General features: G+C 42.9%; 1 protein-coding gene across 2 annotated transcripts in view; it reads left to right on the forward strand.

The window, feature by feature from the left end:
* DUT (deoxyuridine triphosphatase) overlaps window positions 1-16,733 on the forward strand; it is a 409,598-nt gene that overhangs the window by 319,003 nt on the left and 73,862 nt on the right. For both annotated transcript variants that reach the window (XM_044077623.1, XM_044077624.1), the window contains one exon: window positions 183-257. In XM_044077623.1, the coding sequence (XP_043933558.1) occupies window positions 183-257 (75 nt within the window). The remainder of the gene's footprint in view (window positions 1-182; window positions 258-16,733) is intronic.

The raw sequence follows: 16,733 nt of genomic DNA on the forward strand, positions 1-16,733 counted from the left end.
TCTGAAGTGTCGTGGAAGGGTAACCAAGCTGCGACAGTAGCCCTCATAAATGTTTATAGTACAGAAGGGATTAGGTTATGTAGTGTATATTTTCCCCACTGTCATTAATGAAATCTGGTATTCGTTCCATGCAGATAGAGCAGCACTGATTTCATTTTTGTTCTTTGAATGTTTCTTTGCAGCTGGTGTTATTGATGAAGATTACAGAGGGAATGTTGGTGTTGTCCTCTTCAATTTCAACAAAGAGGCATTTGAAAGTAAGTATACAACTCCCTGCATTTCCACATGTCTTTGTGGATCATGGCACATTTTCTGAAGTTGACCTGACTAGTTTAGTTTAGGTGTTGTGTGAAAGGTCAACAATTTCTTCGGGAAGACCAGGGGGGTAATGGAAGTTTTGTATTTGATTTGCAGGAATTCATAAATGGGTTAATTTGAAATCTGTACTTTGACTGAAAAAAAGTCGTGAATACTGGAGTAAAAAGGTTATTGAAAACTGAAGCAAAACATTTACAAGTTAATGAGAACAAACAGTGTTCAGAGATGCATTAATAAGTGGTGTAACAAAGCTAAACTTGCAAGAGATATGCAGATTCATTCCCTTTTTATTGAAGCAAGGACACCTATGAGAAATTGTGATTTCCTTGTAGAAGCAGAAGAAATAAAGATGAAAAGAACTGCACAAAGTTCCAAAAGGCTAAGCCCGAGCAGTATCTGTAACCTTTCCAATTACTACAGTAATAGTATAGTAGAAAAGTTATAAACAAAGAGCAATAAACTACAACATAAAGCAGTGCAGCAGGACCTTCCAAGATTATGAAATAACTTTGCAGTGACTATTAGAAGTCATGGAAGTCAATCACTGATTTTTCTTTAAAAGTTTGTGCATCTGTGTGTGCATGCACATGCACCCTCACCCCCCTCTCCAAATATATTATGGGCAAAAGTGTGGCAGTCATATTTTTTAGCTACCTCTGCATCATATCTGCCTCATGCTTGGGAAGAAGCTAATGCAGGCCACCTAGATCTTAAATTCTCACTCATCCCTACTTCCTCGCAGACTTCAAAATCCAGCAGACTTGACACTGTCTTATAGTCATTCATCAGGAAAACTTTACAAAAAAAAAAAAAAAAGCATTAAATAAGCATCAGAAATAAACCCCACAAACTCAAATGTCCAAGTTTGCATAGAAATTGAATAAAGAACAAAACTAGATTCAGTATTTCTGACACAAAATAAACTAACATCAAACTTTAGCTACATTACTCAATTCAGAATAGTAAAAGGGACCCGCAGAAACGGTATTTAAGAAACTGAAAGCCTAAATGCTAGAAACTGTTAAACAGGAAGTATATAACATGAAGAAAAAAGCGGCCTCTGTATCCTAGGAGATGCACAGTACACACGCATTAAATATAAACAGTTTATAATAAATGTATCTAATAGTGTATACATCCAAAATAGTATGTGCGCATGTATTATATGATGTATATACACATGCAGTAGGAACTCCTGTGCCACGTGTTTTGTTTTTGACCTGAGTGGTAAATTTGAGTACAGTAAACGTGAGTAAAACACTGAGTATGAATGCATATTGAAATACCTTTATTTAACTGGGTTTCCATGGCTTAATATGTAACAAGTATGCCATCAGCTAGATTAAAGAAACTTGTTGAGATTGAGGGAGCATTACTTTAATATGAATTTTTCCGTTCAGGAATTGCCACCAAAATGATTACCCTTGTGTGTGGGTGTGGCAAGCGTTTAATTTCATTATTTAAATCAAATTAAAAGTGCTGGGAGATGGGTATTTCTTTTTCTCTCACTTTTTTCTTCCAGTTCTTGGAGTTGCGACCAAAATGATGGCGTATGTGAATGTTTTGAGCCTGTATTAATGTATATATGTTTAGAGAACACTGTGCTACCAATATACAAATCTCATCAGAACTCATTCACCTGTTAGAACTTAGTTGAGATATTGTGTTAGCACCTTTCAAGACTGTGTCCCTTAAATGACTACCTTGAATTTCCAACCAAAATTCCACACAACTAAAAATTTGTAACCTAGATACTGTATCTGTTTAATATAGAATATCTGAATCTGCCTTGTACTACAGATGTAAAATTATAATTACTAAATGCAAAATTCTAACTACAACAGAATACAGATGTGCTTTATAAATGCCATAGCGTATTTGTGGGTGTACATGGTACAGATTACTACACCTGTAGACATGAGCAGAATGGCAGACTGGAGGATGGCAGACGAATGATATTTTAGATATTGATCTATTTTATATAGAGATGTGAATGTGGTATAAAGATTACAGGTGGATGAAGGTAGTCCTGTCCTAAACAAAATGCATAAATGTGTGATAAGGGCACAGCGCTGTATACAAAAACACGCACCTACAATTTACAGGGGAAAGTGGGAGCAGTCCTTTGTAAATGACAATATAAAAGATTGCAGGTGGGTGTGGAAATGAGAATGGGTCAACTCCAGGCACAAACGTGTAGTTGTAGCGGGGGTAGGGGAAGAATAGAAGTGAGCATAATTTTTTAACTTGTGGGTACTTCTAAGTTTAGTTTTGGTGGAGATGTTTTGTGTATTGCTTGTGCACACCTGATCACACACACTGACTCTGTATGTTGTTATATCATGCCAGGAGTTAAAATTATATGATTTAGTCTAGTGGCTGAAAGTGGAGCTGGCAGAGGAGGATACTGTAAGCTCCTGGACCATTCAGTTTCTGATGGATTTTTGCAGTTGAAGAACAAGATGTTGTCTCCCTTCAACAGTCTTGCACATACAGCCAAACAGTGTTCAGACTGCATCAGGAATGTGGATGAGTGAGCAAAGTATTCTCTCCAAAATGACACTAAGCGTTTTCTTAACACTAGAGTACTAAAACACACTATTTGGTGTTTGTGAATCCTGAGCATTTAACATCAGTAAGCTTGTACTAATCAGTACTTGACCATCATTTTTTATGACATAGACCAGGAATTGAGTTGTGCAGGATTTATTCCCTCCTGGCATATGCCCTGTATGCCGTAGTCTTTACCGTCAGGATTAAAGTGACTCAGTTGGGAGTAAACTTCTGCATAATTCCTGCCCTTGGTTGACACTTCTGTATGAACTTGATAGATATTTTTTGTGGTTGAACATAGATGCTGCACTGGGGTCCAATGTTTAGGCCCTAGATATCATTTGATAGAGGTGTCATTGGATTCTGTGGGTATGTAAACAGACCTTTTTGGGTATATGACTTGATACCAGCACCAAATCTGATGAAGGCTTTGCGAGTCCATCTGCTGCTATTGGCAGCACATCACTGGGACCCAGTGCACTTTTAACTTGTGCTCACTTGAAACTACACATATATCTGTGCAAAAGCATGCCTAGCTCTGTTAGAGATGTTAGGGCTTCCAAGGTCCGAGTGCAACACGTTCCATTCGCTCCCATACCCCCATTCCCACCCCCTCTTTCACTACGTTTATACCCTCCTAACCCTTCCCACTCATTACCTCATCAGCACCCTTCATTATAATTCCACTTACTCAACTCCACTCCCTTCCTTGAGATAGCTTCCCACACCAGTGCACTTCACCACATAGAATTCCTTTTTCTCATTCTCACTCGCACTGCTCTTCTAGGCCTTACTAATCCATACTACCTCCACTCACACCACTCTAAACCCATCACCACAAACATCCAGCACTCGCACCCTACCATTATCTGACAACAGTGAAAGTTACTCTAACATCTAACCCTCACTACTCATAACCTGTACCCATAATCTCACCCAATAAAACTACTCCCTACAAGCTCCAAACTCGAATTTTGCTTCCCATAACATCCTAGACCCCTCCCAAGGAGCAATCATAACTATGCTATTATTCACCTTCTCTCACTAACTCAGTGTGGGGACATCCACCCCAACCCTGGTCCAAACCACTCCCAAACCCCAGTTCTATTCCAAAACACCATCAACTGTCAATAACAATAAATATACGCAGTATTTGTAATAAATTTACTGAATTTCAAACCTGCCTAACTATTCATACCCCAAGCATTGTTGAAGTAACTGAAACATGGCTAAAACCTCATATTTCAGACACCGAAATCCTTCCTTCCACCAGGCTACAATATAATTTGTTCCGATTAGACTCTGCATAAAGGGTGGTGGTGTTGCATTAATCTGTTAAAACTCCCTAAACCTCACGCCCTACCCCAAGCCAGTCTCTGCCTTTGAAAATTTAGAAGTTGTTCTAAGTATTGCAGTAGTTTACATCCTTTCAGGCCACAGTATTCCCACTCTAGAGGAACTCTCTTGGATTATCAAGAATGTAGCAAATGAAACTGTAATCCTAGGAGACCTAAATATAAACTGGCAAAATCTAACCTCCAACTCTCCAGCCAATAGTATAAACCTGCATGGTTTTACTCAGCTTATCAAAACCCCTACCCAATGCTTATCCACAGTATCAGAATCTACCATAGATTGGATATTGGTCACCCACCCTCACAATTACTCAAACTCTGGCACCTTACCCAATATACTTAATGACCACTTCCCAGCATTCATCCACAGGATCCATCATCAAACACTAAAAACAGACTCCTGTAAAATATCCAGGAATCTCTCACTTTGACCAAAATAAATTCATAAGTAGTTTAAAATCCCATAACTGTCTCCCATTAAAAACACTCCCCTTAGACGAGGCTGTTGATTACTTTTAAGCTTTTTCTGGAACTCTTAATAGCCTAGCCCTCATGCTTACCCAAGTGAACAAAAGTGAGTCGTGCCCCTTGGCTAACAAAGCTATCAAACAAAGCCTCCTTCATAGAAATAAAGCATGGAAAATATGGCAAAAAGATCGAACAAAACGAAATTAATTACAACTCAGGAATAAAGCTAAGAAACTAGTCATACAAGATAAAAAAAAAAATACTCTTCCTCTAAGCTATCAACCTTCCAAAATAATCCAAGAAATTTCTGGAAGTCAGTCTCCACTCAACTTAATCCTGGCACTCTACAAAATCCATCCCGTGCACCAGAAAACACTCCACAGCAAATTTCCCATGACTTCACCCACTTTATTACCAGCATTCAAAAGCTAGTCAGACTCTCCAAAAAGCCTGAACCCAAACTCCCAAAATACAAATAATCCCTTACAAATGTGAACCCATTACGTACTCTGTCATATCTTCTAAACCACTCACAACTCCATTTACTATTTAGCCAGTACCCACCTCTCTGATCAAACTGTCAAACTCAGACCCTGCTCTCTGTCCGCTGATAACCTGCCCCCAGAATATCTACAACTAGCAGCAAATGCAATTGCATATCCAGTCATCATTCTTATAAATCGCAGTCTTTCAGAAGGTTACGTCCCACATTTATGGAAAAAATCTATTACTACTCCACTACACAAAGGCGGAAACTCTCATGACCTCTCTATACTTTCTCCATTATCCAAAATCCTTGAGAAATGTGTACAGACAGTTACTCCAAATACCTCCTGGATAATGACCTGGCTCGCACTCGACACTGTTTCTGTCCAGGGCACAGTACTATTACAGCCCTGCTGTCTTAAGCCGTGGATACAGGCCACCCTACTTCAGTAATCTTAACTGGATCTATCGAAGGCTTTTTGACACAGTATCTCATACTAAACTTCTAGAAATCCAACTAACCAAACTAGGTTGCTCTCCTGAATCCCTCAACTAGTTCTCGTCATACCTAAACAGGCAACAATCAGTAAAATGGCATAACATACAATCTGATTACCTGTCAAGAGTCCCACATGGTTCAATTCTGGGACCACTACTCTTCAATGTCTTCATGAATTCTTCATCAGTTACCTTCACACAGCCTCCCAACTTGGTAATATTATCCAATACGCCGATGAGTCTACAATATTATCTACCTCAAACAATTTCACTGACCTCCTCACAGCTACTCGAAATACATTTACAGAGATAGAATCATGGCTAAAAAATGCACAGCTGCTGCTAAACCCCCCCAAAAAACAAAACTACTATTCTCTACAACGCCACCAGACACAGATTTCAAAAGACAAGGCAGAAATAGTAAGAACAGCCAAACTACTAGATGATGTTCATGTTTTACTGTTGCAGTCATTACATTTGGGTAATCTGCTGGCAGGTTGCACTCATTCGGCCTGAATTCCAAAGTCTTGGGTCCTGCGTCTGTTGCAGTCTCCTCTTTCATGACGTCAGGGGTATAAAACATGCAGCCAACGCCATTTTCTCCAGTCTTTCTTGCAGCGCGGTGCCCGAAGCAGAAGTATTTCACAAGAGCCTGTCGGCCGACTACTGAAATATTTCAGTTTGAGTTTCAGAACCGAAGTCTTCACTAAAGCTAAGTACCCCGTTGGGGAAACTTTTTTTTCTACCGATGTCAGAAAAAGTTAATTGTATTTCTTGTGGGAAGCAAATAACCTCACAAGGGTTTTCATTTATACTATATTCCTTTCCTAGGCCCTGATCACAACGTGCCTGGCTGTCGGTTTTGTGCTAGATTTAACCAACGCACTATTAAGCGTCAGTATATTTTTGCATCAAAGTATTTTGGAAACAGATTTAACTATCCAGAAATGTCGTCTGATAGCAATCCAACTACTGGAGTACATAAACGCAAAGAGAAAGGCAGTCGAGATCCAAAACCGACTGAGCTTCTCCTAAGCCAGTCGCCGGTACTCAGTGAGGCACTTTCGCAGCCCTGGATACCTGCTACTTTCGAGTCGCAGGCCTGTACCGACACCCATGTGGAGTCTGGCATGCCGCAAGATACTCAAGGTATTGGACCGAAGGATGCATCTCCCTCCGATGGGTCCGGAGCTGCTGAGTAGGCACCAGCTTCTGAGGGTGTATTAGACCTCAACATTTGTATATCAAACAGAGGACAACTGCAAAACTAAAGACAAAAGCAACTTCTAAAACTAAAAAACCTACGCATGAGCCACTTGCACAGGCCTCTATGCCTAAAAAACAGATTATCAAAATGGCTGAAGACCTTATTACCTTGATCAGGGGTACCCATCCCCCTCCAGATAAGAGGCCTAGGCAAGACACTGATTATGAATCTTCAGATCAGGTTTCTATTTCTTCTGATTCCTCTTCTGATCAGGAATTATCTTTACCTCCCTATGAGGATTCTGATGCTGAGGAGTCTATACCTTCTGCATCTCCTCCTGAGGATTATTCATTTGGGGAAACCTTGCATACTTTGAGGGAGCATGTTCACTGGGAGGGTCAAAACTTCTCAGAATCAAAAAAGAGGCTCAGGGATTTCCTTCTCCCTCAGCACAAGCCTTTAGCCATTCCCCCTGTTTTAGACATTGTGGATGATGTGTTTTTGGAGTCTAGCTTGACCCTTGACTCCTTACCTCCGGCTCCCAGTAAGCCTGACTGATATTACAGGATACCTGACTCTCATAAATTTTTATTAGAAACCCTGCTGCTGACCCTGAAACTATTTCACAGGGTCCTAAGGGAGTTGAGGCCTGAACAGCAAAAACCCCTACCCCCTCTGACAGAGATTCAAGGGCACTAGACAGATTGGGAAAAAAGGTTTATACATCTGCAACCTTGGCAGTCAGGGCCTTAAACTGTCAGATGTTCATCGTGCATACAGCTGCAGTCATAACAGATGGGTTATCCTGCCGTCAGGCGGGTCCTCGGTCGGCCGAATTCCAAAGTCTAGGTCCGGCGTCGGTTGTCGTCGCTTCCTCCCTGATGTCAATGCGGCAGGGGTATAAAAGAACCAGCCGACGCCATCTTCAGTCTTTCTTGCCGCGCGGTGCCCGAAGCAGAAGCAGTTCGCAAGTGCCAGTCGGCCAGCTCCTGAGATTTACGAAAATATTTCAGCTGAAGTCTTCTTGAAAGCTAAGTACCCCGTTGGGGAAACTTTTCTTGCCTCAGACCGATGTCAGACAAAGTTAATAATTGCATTTCATGTGGGAAGCAAATACCGCATAAGGATTTCCATTCTGTCTGTATTCCTTGCTTAGGCCCAGACCACGACGTCTCGGCCTGCCGTTTTTGTGCTAGATTCAACAAACGCACTATTAAACGTCGGGCGGAGTTCGCCCAACACTATTTTGGTAAAAAATTTAATTACATTATGTCGTCAGATACTCCGACTCCAGTTTCGAGTAAAAGATGCAAAGATAAGGACCGACATACAAGGTCCGCGACTTCTACCGACACCACGCTAAAGCCGACTACCGGTGCTCCGGTTCTCAGTGAGGCGCCTACACAGCCCCTGAGTACCGATGACGCTTCTTTAGCGGTGTCTTCTGTGCCCAAGGTCGCAGGCTCCTCTGCCCCCATTCCGACTACAGATACCGACGCCACTCTTGGCGGGGAAACTCAGAGTTCAGACAGGCCTGCCACTTCTCAAGGTGTCTTCAGGCCTTCCTCCTTTTCCATTAAGGCTTTCACAAAATCTAAAGCAGCCATGAAAACTAAAAGACAAGGTCCACAGAGCCCCTCTCAAGGCCCCATGCCTAAAAAACAGATGCTCAAAATGGCTGAGGATTTGATTACTCTTATCAGGGGTTCTCAACCCCCCTCGGACAAAAGGCCCAGATTGGAGGAAGACTACCCTTCCTCAGATCAAGCCTCTATTACTTCAGAGCATTCTGAGGACCAGGAATATTCATATTCCCCTTTTGAAGACTCTGATGCTGAGGAGTCCATTCCCTCGGTCTCCCCCCTGAGGACTATTCTTTTGGGGAAACCCTACATACTTTAAGGGAACACTTTCACTGGGAAGGCCAAGATTACTCAGATTCCAAGAAAAGGCTCAGGGATTTTCTCTTGCTACCCCAGCACAGGCCTCTGGCTATCCCTCCTGTCTTGGATATATTAGATGATGTGTACACAGAAGCCAGCCTCAACCCAGATTCTTTACCTCCAGCTCCTGTTAAACCTGACTGGTATTACCGGGTTCCTGATTCACACCAATTCCTATACAAAAGCCATGCTGCTGACCCAGAAACTATTTCACAGGGTCCCAAGGGAATTAAGGCCTCTACTGCCAAAAACCCATTACCTTCAGAGAGAGATTCCAGAGCTTTAGAAAGGTGTGGGAAAAAGGTGTACACCTTGACTACTTTAACCATGAGGGCATTAAACTGTCAGTTCCATATGTTAAAGTATCAACAGTTTTTGTTATCTCAGTTGAAAAGCAAAATGACACAACCTGAGCAACCAGATTTAAAGGAGTTGCAGGATTTGTTGCATAGTGCAGAGCAAGTGGGTAAACATACCTTGCAATGTGGTTTTGATGCTTTAGAGGCCTCATGTAGAGCTGCTGTTACAAGGTCTGTCATACATAGACATGCTTGGCTCAAAGAGCAAACCTTACCAGATCATGTCAAAGCTAAATTACTAGATGCACCTCTTCAAAAAGATGTATTGTTTGGTGTTAAAGCTGAGGAGGTACTAAAGAAAAGGGAGGAAAAAGCAAGATCAATGCAAACAGTGAAAGATTTCCTACAGGTACAACCTCCACGTTTCAGCAGAAACTGGCCTTCAAAAAATTGGTCCTTTCCAGCCACAGACAGACCTGAAAGAGGCAGATACAGGCGCCCGAGGGGTAGAGGGCAATCTCAAGGATCATTCAGAGCCAGACAATGGCAAGCACCTACACCAAGAGGTGGAGAAGATAGATCACAGTCATTCAGAAAGCAGACACAATGACTTTCCCCATTGCATGCCAAGCAAAGCTTTAATGGCAGCACCTTTAGGCAGAAAACTGGCATTATTTTCAAAAAAATGGCATATTGTCACAAAAGACAAATGGATCCTGGACATTGTAGACAGAGGCTACAGATTCCACTTTCACACCCTTCCAAAAATGAGAGGCATGCCAAACCTGCAGAGGCACAAAAACAAATTTCAGCTCTCATGGACATGAAAGCTATTCAAGAGGTACCTGCAAAAGAACAGGGTCAAGGTTTTTATTCCAGACTATTCCTGGTACCAAGGAAGGACAAAGATTGGAGACCTATTTTGGACCTATCCATCCTAAACACATATTTACTCGTACCAAAATTCAAGATGCTCACATTACAGCAGCTTCTTCCCATGCTGGGCAAGGAGTCCTGGCTGGTAACATAGGACCTCAAGGAGGCATACTTGCATGTCCCTATCAGACAAGATTGCAGAAGATGCCTCAGATTTCTTGCAGGTTCAACCCATTATCAATTCTCTGCATTGCCCTTTGGCTTATCTACTGCGCCCAGAATGTTTACGAAATGCCTGGCATCAGTAATTGCCTTCTGCAGACTTCAAGGGATACAAATATACCCATATCTGGACGACTGCCTGATCCAAGCATACAGCAAGCACATACTTCTGAAACACCTGGCGTTTGTAATAAAATTGTTGAACTTTCTGGGATACACAGTCAACAAAAAGAAATCAAAACTAATACCCTCTCAAACATTAATTTTCCTGGGTGCCAGCTTGAATACAAACACCCAGATGGCCTACCTCATGCCAGAGAAGCAAGGGCAACTATCTCAATACTTCAGCAAAATGGCAACCTTCATCAGGCTGACTGCAAGGAAAGTCCTGCAGGCTCTGGGATTCATGGCATCTTGCATCCTGCTGATCCCATGTGCAAAGCTGCACATGAGGAAACTTCAATGGTACCTAAAAAAACTTCTCTCAACACAGCCACAGTTTGGAAACAATTATACCAGTCATTCCATGTCTTCAAAAGGAATTTCTGTGGTGGGCTCAAGCATGCCAAAGAAACATAGGTCTCCCCTTCTGCATGCCTCAAGCAAATCAGATCATCACAACAGACGCCTCAGACTACGCCTGGGGGGTGCACATGACAGATCAGTGCATTCAGGGAAAATGGTCCCAAAGAGAGAAGCACCTACACATCAATCAAAAGGAAATGCTAGCAGTACAAAATGCTATTATGGCCTTCAAAGACCTACTGCATCCAGGCCAGCTATTGATAAGGACAGACAACACCAAAGTGATGTGGTACATAAACAGGGAGGAACTCATTCATATCCCCTGTGCAGACTAGCCATGTCCCTTTGGAACACGGCTCTGGAATTGCAAATCCAACTTCAAGCACAATTCCTGCCAGGGAAGGAAAACACACTGGCAGACAACCTAAGCAGAAATATGACAGATCCACACGAATGGAAGTTGCATCCTCAAGTTTTCGCAAAGATAATTCAGGCATGGGGACAGCCAGACATAGATCTCTTTGCTACCCACAGAAATTACCAACTGAAAAAATTTTGCTCAAGGACCTATCATCCACAGGCCTGGAAAGTGGATGCACTTTCTTTCAATTGGACAACATTGACAGTCTATGCCTTTCCACCTCTTCCTCTGCTGCCCAAAGTTCTATTAAAAGCCAGAGCAGAGGCGCCAAACATGATTCTCATTGCTCCAGACTGGCCAAGACAACACTGGTATCCACTCCTGAAGAGCCTGACTCATTCCCCACCATGGATCCTGCCTCTAGTGCCTCTTCTGTTGTCCCAGCACAATTTCAAAACTCTTCACAGTCAGCTGAAAACCCTCAATCTAGCCGCATGGAGGATTCCTTGATTTCCCAACAGACCCTCCTCTCCAAGGAGAGGTGCAGGATGTCATCTTGGAGGCCAGAAGACCTTCTATTAGAAAAGCCTACTCCACCAAATGGAAACGGTTTTGTGCCTGGAATCAGAAAAAGGGCCAGAAACCGGGTACTAAATTTACCTCCAATATTAGAGTACCTAGCTGAGATGTTACCAACAGTGGACTTTCCTTCTCCTCCATCAAGATCCATGCTTCAGCCATTTCTGCACACTACAACACAGATCCTCCTTTATTCTCTCCTACTCTCTTAAGACAGTTCCTCTGAGGGGCTAAGAATATAAAACCCCCAAGGAAACCACCAGTACCTGCTTGGGACCTCAACTTCATGTTGGAAAAACTGACCCTGCCTCCATTTGAGCCAGCTGCTTCAACAGAACTGCAATATTTGTCATGGAAAACAGCCTTCCTTCTGGCTATCACCTCAGCACGCAGGGTTTCGGAACTACAGGCCCTTATGGCTGTACAACTTTTCATCATTTTCCATCAGGACAGAGTTTCCTTACGAACCAACCCTTCCTTTATGCCAAAGGTAGTATCCAGTGTAGCCTTGAATCAGACTATCCACTTACCTACCTTTTATCCTAACCCACAAAACAAAGGGGAAAGACTACTACATTCCTTGGACATTCAAAGGCAACTTCGTTATTTGGACAGGACAAAGCCATTCAGAAAATCCGAGCAACTCTGTGTCCTATGCTACAGGTGCTCAAGGAAAGGCTATCTCCAAACAGACAATCTCAAAATGGATAGCCCACTGCATACGCTTTTGTTACTCATTTCATGGAAAAACTGTGCCTACAAGCATCAGATCTCACTCCACAAGGGCCACAGCTACCTCTGCAGCTTTCCTCAGGGGGGTTCCTACCAAGGACATTTTGGAAGCAGCCACTTGGAGTTCTGTGCACACTTTCTCCAAGCACTATCACCTTGCACTTTACTCTAAATCTAGAGCGGGCTTTGCCACAGCAGTCTTGCAGGGCATCCTTGTTCCTCCTAGTTCCACTTAGTGCCTGCCACCCCTTTTTAGCTTTGGGATTCTACCCATCTGTTATGACTGCAGCTGTATGCACAATGAACATAGTACAGTTTTGTACCTACCATAAATGTAGATGTTCGAGTGCTAATACAGCTACAATCCAGGTTTCCCTCCCTCCATCCCCTCTTGGGACAGGCCTTATGACACACACCTCCTCATACAACCTGATTGGGGTATTCTTTTATGGTGTATTTGCTTGCAAACTACTGTTTTTTGATTATTTTACATTACATTATTACATAAGTTTATGTTTTGCCTTCCTTCTGGGGGTACCTGACATCTGGGGCAAGAAAAATTGAAGAAGATGGCGTCGGCTGGTTCTTTTATACCCCTGCCGCACTGATGTAAGGGAGGAAGCGACGACAACCGATGCCGGACCTAGACTTTGGAATTTGGCTGACCGAGGACCCGCCTGACGGCAGGATAACCCATCTGTTATGACTGCAGCTGTATTAGCACTCGAACATCTACATTTATGGTAGGTACAAAACTGTACTTTTCATATGCTTAAGTACCAACAACATGTTATGGGATTGCTGAAAGAGAAAATGATGATTTTGGAATGTGCAGAAAATGAATTGCAGGATTTATTGCATGCAGCTGAAAAAGTTGTAAAGCATACTTTGCAATGTGATTTTGATTCCTTAGAGGCCTCCTGCAGGGCCGCAGTTACTGGGTCTGTGATTAGGAGGCATGCCTGGTTAAAGGAACAAAATTTGCCTGATCATGTTAAAGCTAAATTGCTAGATGCACCTTTACAGCATGATTCTCTGTTTGGTATTAAGGCAGAAGAGGTTTTAAAGAAAATGGAAGATAAAGCAAAGTATATGCAAAATGTTAAAGACTTCTTAAAGTGCAGCCACCAAGATTCAGTAGACACTGGCCTACGAAAAAATTGGTCCTTTCCTGTGTCAGACAGAGCTCAAAGGGGCAAATCCAGATGCCCTAAGGGTTCCAGATACCAGGCGCAAGATTCTTACAGGTCAAAGCAATGGGGCACTTCCACCTCCAAATCTGGAGGAGATAAAGTGCAAACCTACAGAAAGCAATCCCAATGACTTCCCTCTGCCTACACCAAGCACTTATCTTTTGGCAGCACCCATAGGGGGAAATTAGCACTTTTTGCTCAAAATTGGCAGTTAATAAGCCAGGACAAGTGGGTACCAAACATAGTATCACAGGGATACAGATTCCATTTCCACACTCTGCCAATGGCAAATGGTTGGCCAGATCTGCCAAAAAATCAATGGGCAGAGGCACAGAAACAGGTTACGTCCCTCATGGATATGGGGGCCATTCAAACAGTACCAGAACAGGAAAAAGGACAAGGTTTTTACTCGACTGTTCTTTGTACCAAGGCCTGGCGGCCAATACTGGATTTATCGATTTTGAACACATACCTGGACATTCCAAAAGTCAAAATGCTGACTTTGCAGCAGCTTCTGCCCATGCTGGGCAAAAATGCTTGGTTGGTGACATTAGACCTAAAAGAGGCATACCTGCATGTCCCAATAAGACAATCGTGCTGAAGATACCTCCGATTTCAAGGCTGGCTTAATGTATTACCAATTCTCTGCACTGCCATTTGGCTTATCTACTGCGCCCAGGGTCTTTACAAAGTGCCTGGCACCAGTAATTGCATTTTGCAGACAAAGAAGTATACAGATATATCCTTACTTGGACTAATTCAAGCAGAGAACCAGGACATTCTTCTTCGACACCTGGTGTTTGTGAAAAGGCTTCTAACATGCCTAGGGTACACAAACGAAAAGAAATCACAGCTGGTACTCTCTCAAAAGATAACATTCCTGGATGCAAGCTTGAATGCAACTGCCCAGATGGCTTACCTCATGCCAGACAAGCAAAGGCAACTGGCTACTTACTTCAAACTGGCAACAAAAACCCAGTTGTCTGCAAGACAAATTCTGCAGGCTCTGGGCTTCATGGCATCCTGCATCCTACTGATTCCATATGCAAGACTGCATATGAGGAAACTTCAATGGTACCAAACATTCTCAGTCTGGAAGCAATGATTCCTCACATTCCCTGCCTACAAGCAATGATTCCTCTCATTCCCTGCCTACAACAGGAGTTTCTATGGTGGGCAAAGGCATGTCACCAAAACATGGGATGGGCCTTCACTCTACCCCCTGCCAGCCAAACCTTAACAGACGCATCAGATTATTCCTGGGGGGGCCCACCTGGCAGGAAGATGCATTCAGGGCATATGGACCCCGAAACGAATGCATCTTCATATCAACCAGAAAAAGATGCTAGCTGTTCAAAATGCAAAATGCCCTAACAGCCTTCAAGGACTTACTTCATCCAGGACAACTACTGATAAAGACGGGCAACACCACGGTCATGTAGTATATAAACAAGCAAGGGGGCACACACTCATACCTCCTTTGCAGATTAGCCATGGCACTGTGGGACACAGCTTTGACCTACCAAATATATCTTCAAGCTAAATTCCTGCCAGGAAAACAAATACTCTGGCAGACTATTTAAGCAGAAACCTTATGGATCCTCACAAGTGGAAACTAAATCCACAAGTCTTCAGCATGATAACAGAGAAATGGGGAAGCCCAGACATAGATCTATTTGCCTCTCCTCAAAATTATCAATTGAAAAGATTCTGCGCAAGGACTCGTCACAAGACGAGCATGGAAAGTGGACGCCCTATCCTTCAGTTGGAAAAACCTATCAGTTTACGCCTTTCCTCCTCTGCCTCTTCTCCCCAAGGTCTTCCTAAAAGTCAGACAAGAGAAACCAAAGATACTAATTGCCCCGGACTGGCCCCGCCAATACTGGTACCCAATCCTAAGGAACTTGTCTCAATACCCAGCCTGGACCTTACCTCAAAGACCTCAACTACTGTTCCAGCAAAACAATCAGATCCTGTACAATCAACTACATACACTGAACCTGGCAGCATGGCTGATCATGTAGTTATACAAACAACACCTCTCAGTAAAGCTGTGATGGATGTCATTTTGGAAGCCAGAAGGCCTAGTACTAGGAAATCTTATGTTGACAAATGGAAGAGATTCTGTGCTTGGAATCGAGCACAAGAAACTGATGCAGCAGAACCAAATATTCCTCAGATATTACAATACTTAACTGAGATGCTTGACAAAGGCCTATCTTTCTCATCAATTAAAATCCATGCCTCTGCCATTTCGGCTCATTACAATACAGAGCCACGAATCTTTTCTCATCCCTTACTAAAGCAGTATCTTAGCGGAGCCAAAAATTTAAGGCCTCCTAGAAGATCACCATTACATGCATGGGACCTCAATTATGTGTTAAAGCTCACCCTGCCTCCATTTGAACCAGCTGCTACCGCTGATATAAAGTTCTTATGGAAAACGGCTCTGCTACTAGCAATTAACTCGGCAAGAAGAGTTTCAGAGCTACAGGCCCCCATGGCTGTAGAGCCTTTTATTATATTTTACCTAGACAGGGTATCTGAGGACAAATCCTGCTTTTATGCCCAAGGTGATTTCCAGTGTGGTTCTTAACCAAACAATTCATCTGCCAACCTTTTATCCAAATCCGCAGAACAAGGGGGAGAGAATTCTGCATTCCTTGGACGTACACAGACTGCCAAGATTCTACTTGAGCAGGACTAAAGCTCTAAGAAAAACTGAGCAATTACTAGTGACATATGCTGCAGGATCAGAAGGAAAGGCTATTTCAAAGCAGACAATTTCAAAGTAGATAAGCCACTGCATCCGTTTCTGCTACTTACACCATGGTAAACCTGTGCCCAAGGGCATTTGGTCTCATTCCATCAGAGCTGCAGCTACTTCAGAAGCCTTTCTCAGAGGAGTACCAACCAAAGACATTCTAGAGGCTGCTACTTAGAGTTCTGTTCATATCATTTGCCTCTCTATAAGTCCAGGGCAGGCTTTGCCACTGCAGTTCTGCAGGGCCTTATAGCCGCACCTAATGCTGTTTAGCTCCAGCCTCCCTACCATAGCTTTGGGATTCTACCCAAATGTAATGACTGCAACAGTGAAACACTAAGAACATAGTACAGT

The sequence above is a fragment of the Protopterus annectens genome, chromosome 7.part0 (assembly GCF_019279795.1).
Source record: "Protopterus annectens isolate FY-2018-M chromosome 7.part0, PAN1.0, whole genome shotgun sequence".
In the NCBI taxonomy this organism is placed as follows: Eukaryota; Metazoa; Chordata; order Ceratodontiformes; family Protopteridae; genus Protopterus; species Protopterus annectens.